This window comes from Vigna unguiculata, chromosome 5, assembly GCF_037176805.1.
Source record: "Vigna unguiculata cultivar grain cowpea cultivar isolate G323 ecotype 2 chromosome 5, ASM3717680v1, whole genome shotgun sequence".
Taxonomy (NCBI): Eukaryota; Viridiplantae; Streptophyta; class Magnoliopsida; order Fabales; family Fabaceae; genus Vigna; species Vigna unguiculata.
The window spans coordinates 5,469,658-5,493,879 of record NC_140796.1 but is presented as its reverse complement, the minus strand read 5'-3'; the positions used below and the strand labels follow the sequence as shown (position 1 = coordinate 5,493,879).

The following is a 24,222-nucleotide window of genomic DNA, read 5'->3' as shown; positions in this document are numbered from 1 at the left end:
AACGCAATAGAAAACCTAACCTGGTACCGATATGTGCGATGAATTCACGATGACCCCGTACCAATTGCGATTAAAATTCCTGTTGAATCTTTTCCCCAAATTCCAGCGCAGTAACCTAAACCGCCAATTCCCTCAGCAAACCTTAAGATGGGTTAACCCCTTCTACTTGCATTTATCGCGCTGCAATTTATGTTTTATTTTACTTTCTTTTTTTTTCCTCTTAATTAAACACTTAATGTCATTAATCCCCTAATTAACCATCTCATTATAAAGCAAAAACTGACACGTAGGATTAGTATTTCGACACATAGCAAGGAAAAGCCAATTGTACAATGAAACATTATCAATTTAAACGGCGTTACCCAATTAGGACCTAATTGAATCAAATTGACCAAATTTAGGACCTATTTGAGCACCCCGCGAAAATTGGGACCTAATTCAAAAAAGTTGACGAAAATTGAGATCAAAAAGGTATTTTAACCTTATACAAATGTTTATTATGATGTCCTATGTGCAATCTATACAAAAAATTCTGGACAATTTTAAGAACATTTGATTTGAATCCTTTTTATTTTATCATGGTTATAAATAATAATATCTATTATTTATTCTTTTAACTCTTTGAGTCTTCTATCTCATCAACTAAGAATCAAATAATTTAAATGATACAAGAGAACATATTTAGCCATTATTCAGTTGGACCTCTCTAGCAGATTAATTGTCAATTTTTAACTTTTTTCTGTTATTATTTTAGTGAAGAATTGAAATTGAGAAACATTAGCTTGAAATCGGTGAGATAAATAATATATAAAAAGAAAGATTCATAAAATTGTGTTGGAGGTAGCATCTAATATCTTACATAGTTAACTAGTTGATTTATGTACTTGAAAAAAACCCATGAATCTTTCACCTTTGCAACTCAACCCTCATGGTCCTCTGTAGTTGCAAAAGAAAGAAACAAAACAACATAAGCCCTTCACTTTCAGGTCGAAGATCCATGGTAAGGGTAATATATTTTTATACCATTTTTTATTAAGCAGAATCATATAAATATTAGTCCTCAAGATTACAAAATAAAACACTACTGCAAATTATGAGAACTAAAAGATATAAACAGTACTAGCTAAGAGTCCCAAAATGTTGTTATATATATATATGCTGGGAAAGGAAGTGCCCACTAAATGTGTGAGATATCAGCATGAATCCTCTGGGGTACCCTACGCTGATCTTCATCATCATCATCATCATCATCGAATATCCCACTTGCCTGAATTTCAGATAATTGTTGGAACTTAACTGCCTCTCTTTTTTTCTTGCTGAATACTTTCTTTCCATAAATGGCACCAGCAACAGCTGCTCCCACCGAAGATAAAGCCAAAACAGCCAGTGTCTTCTGCACTTGGACATAACACATGGTTATCCAATTGTAAAATCAGATAATAATAAAATGATGATGATCATGATGATTAGTAATTGATCTAAGAAGATTTTCTGTCACACTCACATTGGAGTCACTGCTGCTGCTGCTGACCTTAGACAATTTTGTCTCAGTTGAATTTGAGTTAAAATCTGTGGTGGAAAATCCATTAGGTAAGTCTTATATATTAAGCATTCTAACTCATTAGTAACTCATTCACTTTAGAATGCATTTGAGTGTGCCATGTTGAGATTGATCAAAACCAAGGGTATTTCTATTTAATGGCATAAGCATAAGTGAACAATTCTGGCATGTTTGGATGAGTCTATAAACAAAGTTAATCACAGAATCCAAAAAAAGAACAGCATGTTTATGCAGGCACAAAACTTCTAGCTTCAAAGTTATTATTCAAGTTATTTCAAATGGTTGAACATGTTTGTGGCAAGACAAGCATATATCATACACAGTGTAAGTCTTCATTTCAACAGCATCAAAATTAGGTTTTGAACCTGTTGGTTTGGTTAGAAGAGAGCAATCAGCACTGCCTCTCCATTCAGATGGACACTGGCAAACATCACCTGCTTCAGCCAAGCATTCTGCATTATGGAAACAAAAACTCTCACCACAGGGTGCTCCAGAATGCTCACAATGTTCCCCACCAAATCCATCGGGACAATTGCATGAGTACTTCTCTCCTTGAACAATTTCTTCACAACTTCCTCCATGTTCACACCAGAAAGAGTTTGTCCCATCACACATACTCATTTCTTCATCACAAAACTTACCCCTGCAGCCTCAACCCCCAGCACATAATCTCATTCAGAAATTTTAACAAGCAATATTAAGACTATCAGTATTCATAATATGATATTAAAAAAAGAAAAACAAAGTTCTATAATTTAAGAGTTTGATTCAAAAATGATCATGGAAAGAAATATATAGGAATTCTTTTCTTTCAAAAAGCAAGACCCTTTTACTTCTTATCCCCACCCCTTTATTCTTTTAATGCTGATAATGATGAGAAATAACAGTTCTGCTTCAAGAAACTGATAAAAACCTAGTATGAGTGATTTGAAAAAAGAGTGGTTGAAATCAAGTTTTTTGAGATTTGAAGTGGTTTTTTACCCGAGGAAAGTTCTATTTCCGTTTAAGATGGTGGAAGGATCTGGAAGGTTGCAAATGCAGGCACCAGAGCTGTTGCAGAAACCAGTTTTACAGCGATCATCTTCACATTCAAAGGAATACACATTCAGTGACTCCAAAAGAAATGAAACAGCAACTACTTGATATATTCTTGTCGTGATTGACATTTTGGATATTTACTTGTTTTGTGTGTGAGGCTTTTCCTTCACTTTATATATCTTTTTCGTTGATACAATGGTTTAGATCAGTGAGATAGTTACTTAAGATTCAAGCAAAGGTTAGAAAGTTTTTTATGAGCTCAAACTTGAAAATTAAGTTAAAGCTGCGAAAGAGAGGATATTTTAAGTTTAGTTACCGATATTGGGTTTCATAACATAATTCTTAATTCTTGAAGACTATTTGTTAGAACATGGAATTTTTGAGGTTGAAAATGACATTTTTGACATTGGAAACTGTGAGAGTTTAAAAAGGTACAGATGAAGCAATTGAACTATTTTAGTCAACTTTATCATGTCATATAGTAGAAAAAAAATGATGTTCACTGCTGAAAAAATGACTTAAGAATGGCATATAGTGATTAAGTGATTAAAATAGAGTGATTGAATTTTTAAAATTGTTTATAAAATATTATTCAGTCGTCAGATCTGTCATGAGACTGAGATAAATGTTTTTGTTTCTTAAATTTTAATTTTGTTATAATTTATAATTACTGACTGAAAAAAGGTTGCTGTTGTAATTAATTTTTTTTAGTATTTTTGAAAAAATATCACTCTACAAATTTTAATTTTAATTTGTCTATATTAGCAATCATTTTATCTAACAAAAATATTTTTATTAAATAATAGAAATACAATTATAGAGGCCAATTTTATAATTACTTATAATATTATTGTTTTGTTTAATAAAAAAAAACTAAGGGGAAAAATATTGTTGCTAATATTTAACTATTTCTTAAATTATGTTGTAATTATATTTTGTTTTTTTTCCTCTTTTAACAAAGATGCGCCCTAATCTGTCACATTCATGTTTGCAAGAAGATTGAACATTCTCCATACTTGCAAGCCACGGGGTTCTGCGACGGAAGCCACCGTGTGCTTGCTCACAGGCCACCGCAGGCTACCGCGGGCCACCGCGCGTCGCCGTCAAAGGCCTTTTATTTCACCATTTCTAAGCCTTTGGGTCACCGTTCGCCGGTCACGGCTTCCACGCTACTAGGCCTTTGTTTTAACTAAGGTGCTCCTATACAGGTAAGAGTTTCCCTTTTTCGATTAGGGTTTCCATTTCCACCCTAATTTTTCTCTTCGTTTCCAATTTCTCCAAAAGTGCTCAAGAATATTTTTGTTACTGTGGAAGTATCTTTCTTCCACAAGCCTATGTCACTCTTGAACTTTTATTCACTCTGTGTCTGCAATTGAGCATGTGCCTTTTCTGCCTTTTGAGTCCATTCTCATGATAAGTTTGCGTCCTTGCCTGCCTTCTCTCTCGACCGTTGTTTGTAGGTGTCTCTCAGATTTCATCTTTTGTAGTGCAAATTATTGCGACCCTTTTCATGATTTCGGGCATGTTTTCACTGTTTCTTGAACTTTGCCCGGGTGATGAAGAAAGATGCATACATGTCAATTTAAAAGTGACAGAGACCTATCGTGGTCATAAAAGATTGCAATTTATGATAGGTTCTTGAATGCAATCATAATCATTGTAGACATGGAGATCCAGTACATGAGGTCCTTAATAAAATAGGATAAACATTTCTCAATTCCTAAATGGAAATGCATATTATATTTTATTTTGGATTGAAGTGTCTAACTTCATTTGAATTACCGTCTCTGTTTCTTCTCCAGACCAACTAATGAATTCGATGATTTTTTGGCAGTCTAGTTACATATCACTTGCTGAATCTACTATAAACGTTGATATTGGTCTCTCGGTCAAACTATAAGGTGAAAATCATGGATGAGAAATTTATATTCTCCACGTGGCCTAAATTGTTCATAGCACAAAAAATATATACCTTTTTTAAATATTTAGTTTTATGTTATTTGGAATTTATTATGTGAATTGGTTTTGTTGTGCTACCCAGTGAAATATTGTGTTACAATCAGGTGATGTTAGGAATCTTTCTTACCTCAATAATCTATCATTAGGAAAATGTCGTTATTGCTTGAATTTCATTATGTGTTGTTCAATAAAGTCAAATGGAAATTCAATGTTTTCCAAATGTTTCCTTCTGTGTTGACTTTTCACTGTTGTATCTTTGATTGTGTTACATTAACAGCTAAATATGCTTTGTTTTTTAACATGCAACCTCTTCTAGAAAGCATCAAGGAAAGCAACTATTGAATTATTTGAGTGAGAATATTGTTTCTAACTCCATATCTGCCAAATCCTCCATGACTGTGTCTGAAAGAATATAGTTTCAGGCCCCCACGCTCTTCTCAAAACCGTGTCTGAACCAATTCTGGGAAGGTTTTGAAGATAGTCACAGCACTTGAAGATCTCATGGTTGAAATTCCCATGTTAACATTTATTGTGTTGTTGATGATACCATGCTAAACTCATTCACTATCAAGGTACATTTCTAATTAGAATGTATAAATTAGTGCCTAATTATCTTTTTTTATTTCTTGGAGTGTATAAATGTGTTAAGGACATAAAGCAACGGTTATGACATGTATAATGGTAAGAGCAAATAATAGTATATATATAAAACGTTGTTGTTCTTTCAGTGGCAGCTGGATCAAAAGGTTGGTAATTTTGTTTTGTTTGCCTTGATTCTACCATTAAATTAGTTTTAAATTAAGATTTAGAATAATTATCTTTTCTAGACAAAGTAAAAGTCTTATGATACTAAAAAATAAAATAAAATATATTTACAAAAATTTAAGTTAAAAATAAACCCAAACATATGATGATCTGGTTATGTTCTTGAAATATTAATCATTTGGTATATTTGGGGGGTTGCACTGTACGTTTCATACATACACATCTGTGAGGAAAATAGTGTTTGTTAGATATATATTAAAATTGGAAAAAAGACCATACTAGCTGAAGGCTCTACCAAAATAATGCCTGAAATCCCTAGAGGTCTACATTCACTTTAATGAAGGTGTGAATTACTGAAATATAAGGAAAGGAAAAGGTTCAATAGTAAATATCATAAAGAGAGGTATATAGAATTAATGCAACAATGGCCGGAGATTGACTCTCGAAAGAAAAGAAACGTCAAATAAAATTGAAATATGAAATCATGACAATAGGGTGCCCTAGTTATTCGGTGACCTAACTTTTATTGGGCAACTTATGATCTAATAACGGTTGGTGATTCAAGATGATGATGCACGTCTTCATAGTCAACAAACTTTGACGAAAGGTATTGATCTTTTTGTTTTTTTAGGCATATGGTGAAGAAGCAAATTAAGTAGGGTAGTTGGTTTGTTGGTGAATTGCTCTCAGTTCTACTACTTACTATAATGGTGCCTCTTTCATATTTTTGCAAATTTCTTTGCAATATTTGTGTTGGGGTTTCCATTTTGTGTGGTTTTTGTTGAGACTTGATTACTTAACTGAACTTCTGTAGATCTTGTTCACACAGAAAGAAAAATGAAATAGGACATACTCCTTTCACTAAGTCATAAATTCTATTTCAAATACTTTTAGTGAGGACACAAATTAGATACTGCAACCTCAATCTCATACATATGGTTCAAATTCTCTGCTAATGGACTTGTTCTAATAGATTTATCAGATGTTTTACAAGTAAAAAAATCTGGTATCGATATGTTAAATTACTAATATATGTGAATAAGCTATAAATGTACAAATTTAAGATCTGTTTTCTTTTTTGGTACATTAAGATTTCTTTGTCAAGCATTACACAGATGTTATGCATTTGTTTTTTCATGGAATATAGATATTTTTTTCAGATAAAGTTAGGTATAAATAGCGATGGGGGAATATGTGGCGAGTTTGCTTTTTTAGTGCTGTGGCTGAACAAGACGAATGAGACTTCAATATAAATATATTTTTATAAACCTTTGTTAATCACTGTTCCTAAAATAAATCCGTAAAATGAATTATACCATGTTATTTTTTATTTCTCGTACTTTCTCCTTCTTTTCTTCTAATATATTTATGTTAAATAAATATATAAATATATTTCCAATTTTGTGTATCAATAAAACTTTTCAAACCTTAATGTACCCTTGCTTTACAAAACCGATTAGATCTTGATTAACGAATCATTATCACTCCCAACCAAGCCACGGAAACTTTTTAAAGTTCAAAGTAACCCTTATACACAATAAAATACAATGAAATAAAGAAATTTATGTTTGGACAAAATAAAATAAAAGATTAACTGAGTCCTATATTTCTGAGTTACTGCCCATTATGGCATAATAATTTTGTCTCAATTATTTATCATAAAAAATAATGTTAGCACTAATATTGTAATATACTAAAAATGATAAACTAAATAATAATAATACCTAAAGATAATCTTTAATACATGAAATACTTTTTAATTTTGCATCAACAAAGTTTTAAAACAAATGTATATTTTTATTAATTCCATTTAATATAATTTTTAATATTAATCATGAAAAAAAAAAACATTGAAAATAATTTCTAACTTTATAAATTTTAATTGGGCATTAATTCAATTATTATGATTTGGAATTAATTTAAGACGTTGGAAGTGAATCTGAAAAAGTATTAACTGTGGATTGTGATGATGAGTTAGCGTAAATAGTAAAAATGGCTTTAGTGGTTGGAGCAGTGTTTGGAAGACCAATCATTAGTTTCTGTTTGGGGCACCACTCATTCATTCCTATTATAAATTTACAACTCCGCATACGACAAATTTTAAGTTGTTAACAAGGATATTGTTAATTATATAACTATTTATATTCTACTTCTTTCCTTTATTTTATTTATTTTTCTATAAATGATGCAAATATATGCATTATCGTCCTTACAAACAATTTGTTCTTGTATTATTTTTATGCTAACAATACATGGTTATAGAAAAATGATTAATATACACACTTTAATGTGTTTTTTTTATTATCACTGTAAAATCACATATTATCTAATATTGAACTACAATACAAGAAAATGTGGTCCCCCAGAACCAGCTTGCTCCCATGTTCATAAACAAAACCATTGCAACCATAATTGACAAGACAATTAAGTCAACAATTAACTACCATTTTCTTTTTTCAACTTACCATAAAATAATATTTACAAATCTTTTCCTTTTCACACACAGAATATTTAAATTTCTAATACGAAAATACTAAAATAATCCGATCCGTTGTAAAATTTATTTCAACGGTGTAGAAGCTTTTGTCAGTAAAATCCACCGCGTCACGTCACGTTTGGACACAAATAAAATTTTGAATATACTGGATCTTAACCTTTGAAAAAACAAAGAACAATTAATTCTTCAACCATAAATTATAATATGTAATCACTAATATATTTATTAATCACCTTAAAGACCACTTTGAAAATTATAAAATTAGCCTTACAATCATTTATTATAATTTAATCTTATTAATAAATCTTAAAAGTTATGACATCTTGGTGTCTAAAAAATTAAAGCCTTTTGAATTTATTTTTAGACACGGGCAAAATTAGGTTTGTGGATCGTACTGTCTAACAAACAAATAACATAGTCAAGGTAACTAGGGTCTTCAATTAATAATTTTCAATGCAAAAATTAATGAACTTCATTTTATTTCTATTTTTTTCTTGTGTTGTGTGAAATTGAAAGTACGCTCCAATTTTTGTAACTAAAAATATGAAATAGAAAATAAAATTGAAATAAATAAATAACAAAATAACGTCAGCATATGACATTAATCATGATCCATTCAACAATTTTTTATAATATAAGAATCTTATATCACTTATATTATATTTACTTTATATATTATTAATCTAAAATGATTTAATTTTAATCTAAGACATATAGTAATATGAACTTTTTTTCGTTATCTTTTTTGTTATCAAGTAATCGATGTTAATTTTGACTAAAATTTAACATCTATAATATATTAATTATAATTCGAATATCCAGATAATAAATATTAGAAGTGTTATAATTAATATAAGAAAGCAATGGGATATTTTTCGAATATCAACAAAATTAGTTAACATGTACCGAGGCAGTTTCTATTATTGACTTTGTTAAGTTAAATTTAATATTTTTCGAATATCAACAAAATTAATAATTTTAATAAATTTCAATCTAAGTAAAAAATATAAGACAATAGAAATACAATGATAAAGAACAATGGGATATTCAAGAGTTGGAAAAATGCAAAATTGAGTCCAAAAATTACTAAATTTTTATTAATACATGTTCTTGGTGTTTAATTAGGTATGTACATTTCAATACATTAATCCTCATAATATCCAGTGAGAAAAAAGATGTGATGATAAATATATAAATAAAAGAAAAAAGGTAAAGAGAAAGGAAGAAATCAGAGAGAAGGAGTATAATCGTCTTGATAAAACTGCGAAACACCAGAAGCTGCCCATAGTCGCTGGTTATACTCCTCCACCTTGTGCTCCGGCACGAATGGTGTCCTACACAGAGGACACGTCTTCTGATCGTGATCGATCCATCGGTCCACGCACGCGCGGTGGAACATGTGTTTGCAGTTTGCCATGCACCTGATCTCCTCCTCCGCGCAGAACTCGCTCAGGCACACCGCGCATCCCGTCGGCGACGGAGGGGACTCGCCGGCGTCGTCGAGGTCACGGAACGCAGTCACGGGAAGAAACTCGCGGATGAGGAGCGCGGAGAGAGTCGGAGCGCGCGGCGGCTGGGACTCCGGCGGCCAAGCGAGGGCGGAAGCGTCGGTGTCGAGAAGGTCGGAGAGATGGAGGAGGCGGAAGAGCGCTGCGACGAGCGAGCGGAGCCACGCGAGGAGCGAGAGCGCGTGGAGGAAGAGCTTCGGAACCAGCACCTCCGGATACCCTACCGGAAATCCCATCGGCGCGTGAGAGATAAGCGCTCCTCGTCTAGAGAGAGAAAGTGGATGAGTTTGTCAGGGTTAGAGAGAGAAAGTGGGAAGGTGTCGAGGAAATGCGAGTAAGTGAGTGAGGGGTGGGGGCTTATATATTGGGGGTTATGAGAGGTGATATAATCACTGGCCGTGACCTAGAGAAAGGAGAAAGACGAATGGGAGATGGCGTAGGTTAGAGGCTGGTTGGTGAATGATGCGTACTTGCGAATATGGGAAATCTAGTACGCTCCTTGTTTGGTAAATGAATCTTATTCTAATACACTTTTTTATTTCTTTAACCATTATTATTTTAACTTCATCATAACACATTTTTTTCTCACCAATTTCACCTTCAACAATTACCATACTTCTAAGATACTCAAATTTAAAATTTTCAATATTAAAATATACTTACATAAATATATATAATTACAGTAATTTAAATTATTAATCATACAAATAATGACAAGACAGATAGAACCTTTAAATGCATATAATGTAAACTCCTTTTCAACTCAGCTTATTTTGTATTTTAATTAATATTTGAATCATTAATAATTGGACGGTTATGTAGAACGATCTACTTTTCTTAATTGGTCAGGTTCATACTTTCCAACAAAAACTTCGAAAATTTTGGCTTAATTAAAAGAAATTATTATTTCAACTAGACAACAGATCATACCATAATTAATAATAATAATAATAATAATAATCTCATAACGTGTCAAAGTGGGTACGAGAAGAATTTTGTCACGTTTACATTACTACTACTATTATTATTATTATTATCACAAATAATGTTTTAATAATAATTGGACAATAGTACTGTTTTTATCCAATAAATTTTATATCATACAATCACCAGCCAAACATTTTTGTACTAAGAATCCTTCAACTTTAAAAAAAGTATATATAATAATTTTAATAATTAGAGAAAATTATTGGAATTGATATATTTCCGAGTAAGAAAATTATGTTTTGTTATGATTTAAGAAGAAGATCCAATTTTAAATAACACTAATATGTTTCCAAATTTCGTGATTATAGGTATGGATGAGAATGGAATTTGGTAGGTTAGTTTTTGTTTTATCTTAATAAATTAAAGTGGTTTGTTTCGTAGAAGCTGTGCGTTTCTAGAATATTGCACAACTCTCACATGCTTCAATAGTGAACCAAAGAGTGTGGAACTATAAGCCAACGAATCATCATCGTCTTCTTCTTCTTCTCACATTAAAAAAATAATATCTTCTCAACAGTCATAGAATCACACCATACGTGTAAAGAGCACGAACCATGACATGATTGTGAAGAACATGAACAATCCATGTCTTGTCTCAAATATAAATATATTTAATAATTCCCGCATCACTTTCTTAAAATATGTAAGCCTAAATTAAAAATAAAAATAAAAATGCTTCGTATAAACTACTAGCTAGTAGAGATCCTTTTTTTTTATGAGATAAAATAAAATAAGTTAAATAGAAAAAATATTTAGTGGGTTATTTAGTTGAACACCGATTTGGTGAAATCTAGGTCAAAAGTGTTCAAAGGAAATTTGCGTATAGAGTGTGAAATGAATTACGCGTCAAACGTTCAAACTTGGTCAAACAAGTTTACTCGGTGAGGTTGATATATACATGAGTTCGTAAAAAGTGATGATTTTAGAGTACGAATATTGTGATAATTTATTTGATGTAAAAATATTAATATATTGTTATTATTAATTATGGAAACTTTTATTTTATGTCTTCCACTTGTCAATTCTTCTACCTTGATTGGTGGTGGGGTTGAGTACGAAACTCATTATAAATGTCTTGAAAATGTTGATAATAACAAATCAAAAGATGAGTGAAGGGAAAGAAAAACTAAGAGCATTGGACCAATGGTGGCAGAAAGCAGAGAAAATAATACACGTTGGTTGAAACTTTAAGAAACGTTCGAGACTAACCCTAGAATTGTTAAAATATTATTGATTAATAATTTTTATCAAACACTGTGATTAATTAATTAATTATTTCTAATGAGATCTTATTTTTTTTAATCTTATTTTTTCATTTTTTCTGCTTCTAGAAGTTTGCAATTTTCTACTTGATGAGTGAAGAAATTTTGGGTAATGGTTCCAAAATCTTTCACTGCTTTTGGCAATGGAAAAATTGTTAAAGAAAGATGGTGGACCACCCAGAATTGGAAATTGACACTCTCTTCATGTAATCAAGAAGATTCTGATTGATTTCTTTTTTTTCTTCTCCAGATAGCTTCACACCGAAGGAAACTAATATATTTATTTTTATTTATTTAGAAGTTTTACTTTTAAACTTTTACTTTTGTGGAATTTATTATTGAACTTCTAATTTCATGATTTTGTGATCTAAATTTCAATACTATAAATATTTTACTTTCTTCATTTGGGTGGTAAATTATTAGTAAAATTATATAATTAATATATGAAGAACTTTTACATTATATATTTCATGTGTTATCTTTAAAATTATGTTATTGAACTTTTAAACTTTTATAAATTTCACTATCAAAATTTTAATTTCAATTCTATGAGTTTTATTCAAAATGACGGATATTTTATTTTTATGTCATTTAGATATCAATCTATTAAGGATGTGACTAGATAAAAAAAAGTGAATATGTGATGGTATGACTAAAAGATGAAAGTGGAGATATTTATATTGAATTGATTAGAAGTAACGATGCAACGTCTAAATTTTAAATCTTAAATTTTCTTTAAAAATTATTTATATTTTATTTTAGAAAACCTATTTAATATTTTAACTTTCTTAGTTATATTATTAAAAATCCTATCTAACTTTAATTTTTAACGTAGTATGGAAGTTGAATATCCGAGAAGTGATAGAATAATTTATACTTCCACATCAAACCATATTAATTGTAGGGTGAAATGAATATATATATATATATATATATATATATATATATATATATATATATATATATATATATATAATTTTTAAAATTGTCTTTAAATAATAAATAAAATGTAAGGACTTAGAAAATGATATTTTATAATCAATATTATTTTTAAAATAGTAAAATTTGTTATTTTAATATTAAAACATTGATGTATAAAAAAAAATAATAAACAAGTTTTATTACTTTAACATCTATTATCTCTAGAAACTATTTTTTTTATAGCTCTCTCACTTTTGTTTAAGTTATCTCACTCTGTGTTTACCTCTTTGACGATCAAAGACAATTGGAATGATTCACTCGGCGAAATCTTTTAATCCAACCAATTGATTTCTTCAATGGAGTAAGTTGTTCTTCTATTCTTTCATAGTCATATCTGACTTCCTCTTGCATGCACTATCTTTTTTATTTGCATGTGTTCTTTAAGCATTTTTTAGGAGTCTCTATTGATTGGTTGTTCTTTTGGTATGACTTGATCGTTTTTGTGTTGTTCCTAAGCATAAATAGAACATCCTATGATTGTGAAGATGGGTTGGGCATCCCTAGATCAGTTGAGTTGTTTCAGAGGTAAGGGGAGCTAATTAAACTTGTTTGAGTTGAAATGTGTAGTTAATTTATGGTGTATTGGATCATAGAGTTTTTGCAAAAATGTGAATTTGTAGCTATATTGAATTGCAAAGTGAAATGTAGAGTGATTATCTTGCAAGTACATGTATGACATATGGTGGTTTAATGTTCTATGACAATTGTGGTATGATGAATTATGTTTAATGTTGTAATTAATCTTCAATTCCTATTTGACATACTTATACCTGTATGAAAGTTTGAATTGGGTTTTTTGTGATGTCAAATTGTCTTGAATTGCAAATTTTGTTTTCCTAAAACTATAAAGACTCATTGGGTAAGAAGTATGCTCGTTGGACGAATTTGTATAATTCATTTTTCTTAGGCTTTTAGTCATTGGACGAGATTTGGTCGATGGACGAGACTGCTAAAAGTAGTATTAGGCCACTAAACTCGCTGAATGAGTAAAAGTACTCCACTAGGTGAAAATAAAATTAAATTTTAGAGAGTTTTAGTAGCTAGGTGAATGAGTTCTCGCTAGGAGAATTTTGGCACATAAATTCCTAGGAGCTCCAGTAGTATTCTCGTTGGGCGCGTGTTGGGCTCGTTGGGCGATTTATTGAAATTTGTTCAAGTAGTAGAGTTGTTGGGCAAGACCTTTGGTTGTTGAGCGAGGGGGCCTTCAGGTACTACTTGTTGGGTGACTGGAGGCTTTCGTTGAGCAAGACTAGTAAAGTTTCATTGTATTTTTTTTTTTCAATTTCATGAGATTATGTGTTTATTTGATGGTTTTGATGATAGTCAAATGTACTATTTTATTTTATCTTGGTATATGAAATTGTTCAAAGGTGATTTGCTCACATCCAAGGTGGATTAAATAAGTATTCTTTAATTAGTGTATGCATTAATGTAAGGATTTAGTATTGAGGTTATCCTAACACACTAATAATCATCTAGATTCATGTAGAGGAGGATGGAGTATATGGTGAGATCCTAGTTTATGAGTTTTACCTTTGCCTAAGACGGAAAGAGAATAACCTTGTGCATAGTATGGTGAAATTTATTAACAATGACCTTGTAGAGGTCACCACAAATGCATAATTTACCAGAAGATACAGGTTCATTAGTAAGCACAACTGTGACAAATTTTTGCTATTACCGACGAATCATTATCATTAGTAATGTTATTTTTTTGCACTAAACATTAATGTAACAATATGTTTTTATAAATGTAAATGAAAATTTAAAAAATAAATTGAGATAAATATTTTAGTTATTTTAGGTTATAACATTATATATAATATACGACAAATTTATTCTTTATATGTAAAAGTTTCATACACCTAATAATTTATGTTACTATTTTATAAATTTTTGTAATACAATTTGTATTTTTTTTTCTTTAAAAAAACTATTAAATAAATTTCACAAGTGTCACCTTATATTTGTATTTTTAATATTTTAAAATATTATATGTTTAAAATAGGTATTTTTAAATTTAAATTAAAAAATAAAATTAATTATAATATTTAGGTCGAATGATTTGATGTATAAATTTAGAAAAATTATTTTAGTATGTATATATAAGTTATACTTAAATACTAATTTGGTCAGTGAAGGTACAACATTACTCTATTCAAAGAACGACAATATTATTGATTATACAGCGAAATTGAAATCTCACCAATAAAATTTGTGAATTGAAATTCATGGTAAATTTTGTCTAACTAAATTTAATTTTTAATTTTACGTGATAAAATTGAAAATTGAAGGTAAAATTCACATAAAATAAAAATTTAATAATAAAATATACAATTAAGTCATTATTGTATTATATTTTTTTAAATATTACCTATTTATTAAAAATATTAATAAATAATTTTTTTTGCTACATACACAATGGTAATATAATATATGTTATTAATTTAAATAAAAAAAAATTATATAAAACTAACTTTATTTCTTTATCTCCTTTGCTTGGAAAAAACTTCTAAATAATGATCATTAATAACTATAGTAATTAATTTAGATATTAATTTACAAAACTAAAAATTATTGGTTACTAAAATAGTTACCATTATGAATAAAAAATTATAATTAGTCACTAAATTGATTTTTAAAATTAGCTACCATTAGTTTTACACAAAAGAAAATTGGTCACTAAAAATGTGCTATTTAAGTTTTTACTATTAAAATGACATAGTTTTTAAATTAGTCTCTAATTAATTAATAACGAATTATAAAATTTTATTTATAATAATAACTATTTTAGTAACCCATAATTTTTATTTTTATAAATTGATATATAAATTAGTCAGACTAACTATTTTTATCACTAAAATTAGTTTTTAAATGAGAATTTATTTTTTATAATGTTTGTTTTGGTGCATAAATTAATTTACTTTGCTGAATGAAAATGACTAATTATATATTTATCCATTTCCTTTTCTCTGGCTAATTATATATTGGTCCCCACCCATCCACCAAAGGAGTAAAAAACTTGAAACTATAAAGCTTTAAAGCAGGGAAAAGGAATCCGAAACAAAAATAGAGAAATTCAAGAATCAAATCATGCAACTCTTTTAGAGAAGTCCTAGGTTCTCACTATCTAAAGTTTTGCATTTTTAACATATAGTTAAGATTAAGGAAACATAATTGAATAAATTAAGCTAAATAATTTTGTTATCACATTTTTTTGGTTACGATATTTACATATTTGTTTCTGTAAAATATTCCCACTTTATTGTGTCTCTTAAAAAAATTAACTTGATGTAAAAAATCTGTTATATGTTATTGTTATTTTATTTCAATTTTTTAATATAACTACTTTTATTTAGTCCCTAAAACATTCTCCTCATTTTAAAAGAAAGTAATGTACACGTTAAATTATAAACGAAAAGTTGATATATTACAATTATTAAAACAAAATGACAAGGATTCAAAATAGATTACAAGGACCAATAGTCGAACAAAACAAAACTTTGAGATGAAACATTATATGAATTATTTTATATAAAGTATGAATGAAAGTTTTTAGTCTATCAACTTGATGACAAATTACAATTTGTTTGTTTGGATGAGAAATTAGAATTCACATATTTCAAATTTTGATACAGTTTAATTTTCAATATATAATTTTTCTAATTTAATTACATGAAAATTTTTTGATGTGTTGAACTGGTTTGATATGTTTAAAATCAAATATAAATCTAAAATATTATTTAACACATAAAAAGAATGTTAAATTATATATATATTTTTTAAAATTTAAACATCGAAATATATCAAAATTTGAAACATAAATAAATTTTAATTTATATACTAAAAAAACATATTTAATGCATGAAAGTAATCAAAACCATTCAATCAAACGTATGCATGAAAGGGTTTAGCAACTAAAATCATTTACTACATCATCAAACAGCATAATTACATTTATGTATGTATAATGTCTAACACTTTGTAAACCTTTTGCAGAACAATATTGAGTTGTGATTTGATTAAGCAAAGTATAATGAATAAATGGTGAGAGGAACAAGTTTCTGTGTGTAATTAATTATGATGTCAGTGGTTCACTTAATTAAGTACAGAAAGAAAGACAGCAGAGTTCAAACTTGAATCACACTCTAAACATTGGTTTATTTGTGCAAAGAAAACAACAAAAGGGGACATAATTTCGATGCAGATGTAGTTTCTGATGGTGAAACCTGGCCTACCTTCTGAACTGTCTCTCATCACACACATATATGTCTATAATGGCTTCAACGTTATGTTGACCACACGAAGAGAAAGATACAGATAAAGGGGGATTAACCTAACCAACACACACACATGAGGGACCAAGTGAACACAGTTCGACATGTCCATTCAAAAGGACAAAGGGAATCAAATTTTAAAAGGCACAAGAAAATGGAAATGGAGCATCGCTGATGATGCATGCGATTGAAGCTCACCAACCAGCATGCACAGCAACATGAGGGGTTCCTATGCTCACCCTGATGAAAGTGATGAATCAAATTTGGATTCTCCGATGAGTCTGGTGTATTATTCCTCTGTTGTGTTTTAAATTATGCACTGATTTTGATGTTTTAAAATAGGATGTTTATATTTTTTGTCGTTCAAGTTTCAATGAAATTTGGAATTAGTCTTTCATCGAAACTTTTGATCAATTTAGTCCTTCATCTTTAGAAATGTGTTGATTTAATTATTTTAATCAAATTTTGTTAAGTTTAATTGAAGTTTCAAACGCGTTTTATGATAATATTTGAGTTAGTATTTAAGCGAAAATGGGTCAAATGATGTAAATAATTCAAATACTATCATGAAATGTACTTGAAACGTTAGATAAACTTAACAAAATCTGGTTAAAAGGATTAAATCCATACATCTCTAAAAGATGAAGGACTAAATTGGTTAAAAGTTTTGAAGAGAGACCAATTCCAAATTTCACTGAAACTTGAGGGACTAAAAACATATTTAACCCTTTAAGATATATTAAAAAGATGTTTACAAAATCCAGGTCGGTATATTGTTAATACTCAGCAAAAGACAAAACTAAAAAATCCGGTAGAGGATCTAAATTCTGATGAATGTGACTTAATGTGTGTACAACCAGAATTAATGCATGAATGGTGTGAAGTGATATGAAGTCACAACTAGGGTTTGAGGTTTGAAAGAAAGAAAATGTGAAGTTTTGACTATGCCTGGGCAAGCTAAGACAATAATGGCCCCAATGGTTAGAATTCCATATTACAAGGTTTAGCTTTTCTCTCAACTTTTTCAATGTGGCCAATTTTCTGCATATGCTGACATGAAATTGAACTGAAATGTAGTGGTTATGGGTGAGACATGATTCTCAATCATATTTTCCAAATTTACCTCAAAAAAGTAAGCCATCATCATTTGCATCAACTAATAATAATATTCTTAGTTAGATCAGGCTATATTATCATTTTGTACAAGCCCTAAGGAATAAGCTTTAGGGTTCTCACATATTTTTTTTATGTATGTTGAAAATTTTGGAAGAAGAAATGCAAAAAGAAAACAATAGGCTTTTAGAATCAATTTTAGAATCAAAGAGCGTTAATGGAAATTTTATCAGAAATATTCAATAATATAAAAATGTCAAAAAGTGTTCAGTTCAATGTAATTAATTATAATTCATTAATTTAATAACAAATATTATAATGTTTAATTAACGTCATGCATACTTTTGAATTACAGACTTAAAAAAATCACAACATGTATATATTATTGTAACCATGAATTTGCTTGTAATTTTTCTTGAACGTAAGTGGAAACAACAATTTATAGCAGATGCATGTTTAAGTAATCTATTAAGAAAATATAACTACATATTTTAGTACGATTTAATCGAAAAATAAAAAAATAAAAGCAAACTAATTTAAATACGTAATCTTAAGTAAGAGCATTTTTATTCCTATCAACTTAAGATACTCACTCTTAATAATCTTATATTAACAGTCTAAGTGATTTTCACAGTGTTGCAGCATATTTAATTAATTCAGTTCATATATAATATATATATATATATATATATATATATATATATATATATATATATATATATTCAGTAGTAGAAGTATTTATAATTGAATGATAGCGTATATAATTGAATGAACTTTACTGCTAGGCTACAGTTTTTGTCGAGATTTTTTTGAAAAGTATTGCAACAACTATACATGTGCCAAAAACATAAAGTGGGGGACAGAAGAACAATTCTTCAAGTAAAGGTCATTTAAACAAAGACAGAAATATTATATATATATATATATATATATATATATATATATATATATATATATATATGCTGAAAATATAGTATATAGTATTCTCCCGAACTTTAATTGAACATCTCATTGTAAGAAGAAAATGGAACAATTTTGCATAAAATATGATAATTTGAAATGAATTATGATAATATAAGATTGAAGAATTTTTGGACAGAAGAAGAATGAAATAGAATATATGGTGATATTTATAGAGATATAAAATAGTTGTTATTGGTTTAGAGAGAATAAAAAGAGATTTGTTTTGTTATTGTGATGTGTGATTGGTTTAAGAAAGAAGATAGAAGGGCCCAATACATGAAACCAATACTATATATGTTAAATCTGTGTCTCCCATTCAAAGTTCACATCAAGCATGCAAACCCACGTGCCCACCTAAGGCATTACCTTATCCCTCCATTGCTAATTCTTTGACTCTTCATTTGGATCTTTTACTATCATGTCTTTGGGTGGTCCTCATCTTCTTATTCTTACTCTCTCTCTCTCTCACTTCAAACTCCATCATCTTATTCCTTTTCCAACTCTTTTCATTTTCAAAATGATTCATCACCTATTCATCTTATCAAACATTTATTATCACTCTTATTCTTGCATTACTAATTACAAAATAGTAAAACTCAATTTTTACACAACAATATTGTTAAAATAACACAATCTTAGTTTTATACGGTGAACCAACCTAATTTGTTGCATTTTTAGTGGGATAAAACGGGAGAAACTGACTTATTTTGTTATCTATATCCATAAATAAATTGTTCTTGCTCGATTTAGATGTATCTAGAGAGACACAAATCTTCTATCTGGGTTGAGATGTTTTAGGTAACATTGGTATCCATTCTTCTTCTTATTCTTCAAATCACAAATCTTCTTCACTATGTTTATGTCAAAATGTTCTCTTTCGATGAGGGCGTAGGGACCTCGACAAAGGAGGACATGCAAAAATACTCTGACATCCAAGTTAGTTACTGCAATAAATAAGGAGATTGCAATAAATGAGATCTCTAACTTACCTCGTGAACAATATTATTTATACTACCTAGGGATGAGCCATGGTTGTTGGGCCTAGGTTTTGCAGGATTAGGTCATCTTAGGATTTTTTTTTTAATATGTTTATTTATCCTTACTCACTTTGTGATTTGTCCTTTGTTTAGGTGACTTCATACTACAATAGTGATACACGAGTTTGTCCTTTTGGTCTAAGTCGAAATGTCCTAAACCATCAAGCTATAGGAACATACTCGACAATATATATGTACAATAGCCCTCTAGAGTCAAGACATTCTAAGTTGAGAGTCTTAATGAAGTTGTTATTGTTCCATCTTGCTCCTAAGGAAGTCGAGATATTTTCGACTTTCCTTATGGTCATGATAAACTTGATTCATATTTTCAAAATTGTTGTGCTAGTTTCATTTTATTAAACTTAATCTAGGTGTCTTCGACGTCCTTAAAAATGAAAAATTTATTTGTCTTGGTATTAACTCTTTTTAGACTATATCGACAATTAAACATTAACTATAACAATGAGATTAAATATGTTTTTCAAATGTTCACAAAAGTTTGAAAGGGGAAGAATAAAAAGAAAATAAAATTGGTTTCTTAGAAAATTAGTTTATAAAATGATTTTCTATCTCTTTAAAATTAATTTTTTAACTTACAAAAGATTAATCTTAGCTTATAAAAACATTAAATTTTGTTCTTTAAATAAATTTTCCTCTAAACATATGCCTTAAATCAGAATATTCACTTTATTAGCTTTATACACAAATTATATTTTTTCAAACAAAAATCAAGTTAATTAGGATATCATGTACTATCTAACCATCGAATACTACACAATCCAATGAAAGAATTATATAAGAGTCATACATTAACATACCAACATGGAAAATAATATATATGAGAATTATCAATTTTGATAAAGAAATAAGTGAAAAAATAAATTATTTAATAAAGAACGAATAAAAATAAATATTATTTTATTTATTTAATAATTATTAATTTATTTATTACTATAATTAAATACTACACCATAATTAATTATGGATATCCATATTCCATTGGTAGTAAAAATAAACACTTCAATTTCTTCAGTATAATCAATTAACTGTGAGATTGCATCACTATTCCTTTCAGTAAAAAGGAATTATAGAAACTTTGCCTTCTTGCTTTTAGGATCATAAATTAATTAGTTCTCACTTTCTTTATGCTTTAGTGACATCTTATCTTTCTTTCATTTTTTTCCGGCAACTATAGAAACAAAGGATAAAATTAACATTTGAACAAATTATAATAAGATGGTTAAAACTTAAAACACTATATTTGCTTCTTGTATTTATTTGAAAATTTCAATTAAGTCTCTATATTTTGATAGGTCTTAATTGGATTTCTATTCTTAAAAATATATAATAATTAGGTCATTTTCACTTCATTTTTTTTTGTTTTTTAATTTATTTTTTCAATTATTTCGTGTCAGTTTTTATATTTGCTATTTTAACTCTATTTAGACCTAATTTTTCTTTTAAATTGAACAATTTCGTCTCTCTTAAAAGTGAGATCAAATTTAACTTTTATTTTAAATAGTTACAAAATTGTTTTAAAATTTTACATTTAAATTTATAAAATTATTATTTTTAAACAAACTCTAACATTTGTATATAAATTATTTATTATATATTATTTATATATAATGTTATACAAATATTTAAAATATAAATTCAAATAAAAAAAATTAAAATTTGATGTAATAAATATCAACACAAATACAATTAATTTGATGTAAAAATTCAATGTACATTTTAAAATATCAATAATTTCAAATGTAAAATTTAAAAACAATTTTATAAAAATTTAAAATAAATATATTTAAAATTTTAAAACAAAATTTAAATAAAGTTTAATATAAAATATAAATTTTAATAAACTTAACATTATTAAAAATATTTAATAAAAATATCATTATATTTTATCTCAATTTAGAGAGGTAAATTGCTCAAATTAAGAAAAAGAAATTGAGACCGAATTGAATCAAAATAAAAAATTAGAGACCAAATTAAGATGTATGTTGGAAGGGGGAGTCTTTCATCCATAAATGAAGAACAGTTTTGATGATGTCTACTGATCTAGGATAAAATATAGCTTGGTCCAGTTAGGATATGCATTAGACAATTAGCTTCTCTTTATCAAATGTATTTCAGGCCTGCTGTGTAATTTTGCATATGATTAGTTTTTTAACTAATGGATTAACTGTGAGATGGTACAAAGTAAGTGAAAATATAGTCACGATAATCGATTAGGTAAATTGCTAATCGAATTAGTGACAGCAAAAACCTTTGTATAAAAGCTGTTTTGGAATCTGTTTTGGGTCTGGAAAAAATCAGAAAGATCACGCAATTTTCATTTGAGATAGAGCCATCTGAGAAACACAAAGTTTCAGAAGATTCTGCAAGATAACTCAAGTACAGATCCAAGAAGAATTGATGGTTGATTCTACCATGATGGATCTTGCTTGATTCAAGGAGCATCAAGTCAAATCTGCACAACTTAGGTGTTTTCGTTTCTTGTTTTGTTTTCTGTATTTCTGATTACAGTAACTTCAGTGTTTGAAGTGTGGACCTAGGTGCAATTGTGTGGATGCATTGCTCATAGGGGGAGTTCTTGATTGTTGAATCAAGTTCTTGGGTTTTGGGGGTTATAATTACATAGGTGTGCTTGTAATTCTTGAAACCTTTCTGTTTAGTGGAATCCTCCTAAGTGTGTTACTTAGGAGAAGACTGGATGTAGATTCTTTTTGAATCGAACCAGTATAAATTGTGTGTCTTGCTTCTTTCTTCTCTCTCATAATCTTTCTTGATTGATTTAAACAGTCCATTAACCCAGAACTGCGAAATTGATTAATTGAGCTTTAAAACCTAAAGATTTATTCAAGATTCATCTTAAACCATATAAAAACTTGTTAATCAATTCAGATTCCTTTGTGGTTAAGGTGATTAGACAGATCTGACTTAACAATGTAGACAATAACTTCACATGACACGACATGTTGACTTTACATGTGATAAAAGAATTTAAAAAAAATTAAAAAAATATATAAATCAAAAAATGAAAAGACCACGAGCTGATATATAATATTATCAGAAATAACATAATTATTACATATATAAAAAAATAGAAACATAATTAAAATTAATAAAATATGATGATCTAATTGAGATTTTTAAACAAATAGAATAAATAATGAAATGTTTTAATCTAAGATCTCTCAAATTAAAATATTAAATGACGAATTTTGATATAACATATTATTTCTAATCAACAACATTGAACAACTCATAATTAAACTTTTTTGTAATAATATTATAAACAATAAGGGCTATGAAACAAGAAAACTTAATCATGTTTAGTTTCTTGTGTGTATTTGTGCCCATACATCTAATATATGTATATCTAAGGTTGTGTGTGAGATGTGTGTATGTGTAGGAGTAGGATTGTGCATGAGCATGTGTATACCAATAGGTAAGTGTTAGGTTTTCATTTTATAAAATCACATTTAATTGTGTGAATATTTTCTAGATCTTAACCTTTTAATTATATGTATAATTAGTTTTCGACCTATTCAAACGTACGATAATATTTTTAAAATCCAATGAATTTTGTTTTTCATAGCAATTAGAAATAAATTAAAAATTTTAAAATAGATATTAAACCTTAAATAATGATAATTATGAGTCAAAATAAAAGATATTAACTTCACATTATAATTGATGGTTGGCATACTAAAGGGTAAACCTCAAACTTAAATTTAAACTTGTATATTGGAAAAAATAATTAGATTTAAACCTGTATATATTAAATAAAAAAGTGATTAACTTTCCATGGTTCTGTAATTGAAAAAGACATGTTTAACTTTCCAATTTTCCAATTATATATTATAGTCTTGTTTTGGATTGCTTTAATACCTAAAGTGTAAATAATAATTATAATTTCAGTATGAATTTTTGTCTACAAATCTTTATGTTTTTGTTATTGGTAAAATAATAATAATAATATTTTTTTTTCAATCTTAATCTTAGTATATATTTTCGATCATAACATCTTTCTTTTAATATACTAAATTATCTATTATTCTAGTTTATGATATTATAAGTCTTGTTAATCTAAACAAAAACCACTCTCAAAAAATTTATTAATTATATGTATCGTCCTATAATATACGAACATAAAATATTTAACCAATGTGTCAATTTTATTATATATGTATGATCGAGAAAATATTTAACGTATTTTATGATATGTGTAACACCTCATATCAACTTAACTATGTATTCATACATAT

At 28.4% G+C, this 24,222-nt stretch overlaps 1 protein-coding gene, 1 long non-coding RNA gene and 1 pseudogene across 2 annotated transcripts; 1 reads left to right on the top strand and 2 right to left on the bottom strand.

Annotated features, from left to right (window-relative positions):
- Nucleotides 1-1,001: 1,001 nt before the first annotated feature.
- On the bottom strand, nucleotides 1,002-2,760 carry LOC114185276 (uncharacterized). Its single transcript, XM_028072910.2, has 4 exons — nucleotides 2,543-2,760; nucleotides 1,927-2,204; nucleotides 1,505-1,569; nucleotides 1,002-1,393 (listed from the first exon to the last, which is right to left on the bottom strand). Exons 1-4 carry the CDS (start codon nucleotides 2,725-2,727, stop codon nucleotides 1,178-1,180), a joined length of 744 nt encoding a protein of 247 aa, XP_027928711.1. The 5' UTR covers nucleotides 2,728-2,760; the 3' UTR covers nucleotides 1,002-1,177.
- Nucleotides 2,761-3,483: 723 nt separating this feature from the next.
- LOC114185279 (uncharacterized) lies at nucleotides 3,484-5,285 on the top strand. Its single transcript, XR_003604778.2, has 2 exons — nucleotides 3,484-3,807; nucleotides 4,434-5,285. It is a non-coding gene; the product is annotated as an uncharacterized LOC114185279 (long non-coding RNA).
- Nucleotides 5,286-8,890: 3,605 nt separating this feature from the next.
- LOC114185278 (brassinosteroid-responsive RING protein 1 pseudogene) lies at nucleotides 8,891-9,674 on the bottom strand (annotated as a pseudogene).
- Between the last annotated feature and the right edge of the window lie 14,548 nt (nucleotides 9,675-24,222).

Coding starts and splice junctions, on each gene's coding strand:
- LOC114185276 (XM_028072910.2), bottom strand. CDS start 2,727: ATGTCAATCACGACAAGAATATATCAAGTAGTTGCTGTTTCATTTCTT. Junction 2,205..2,542: donor GGAAATAGAACTTTCCTCGG/GTAAAAAACCAC, acceptor TTGAGGCTGCAG/GGGTAAGTTTTGTGATGAAG. Junction 1,570..1,926: donor TCTTCTAACCAAACCAACAG/GTTCAAAACCTA, acceptor TTTCCACCACAG/ATTTTAACTCAAATTCAACT.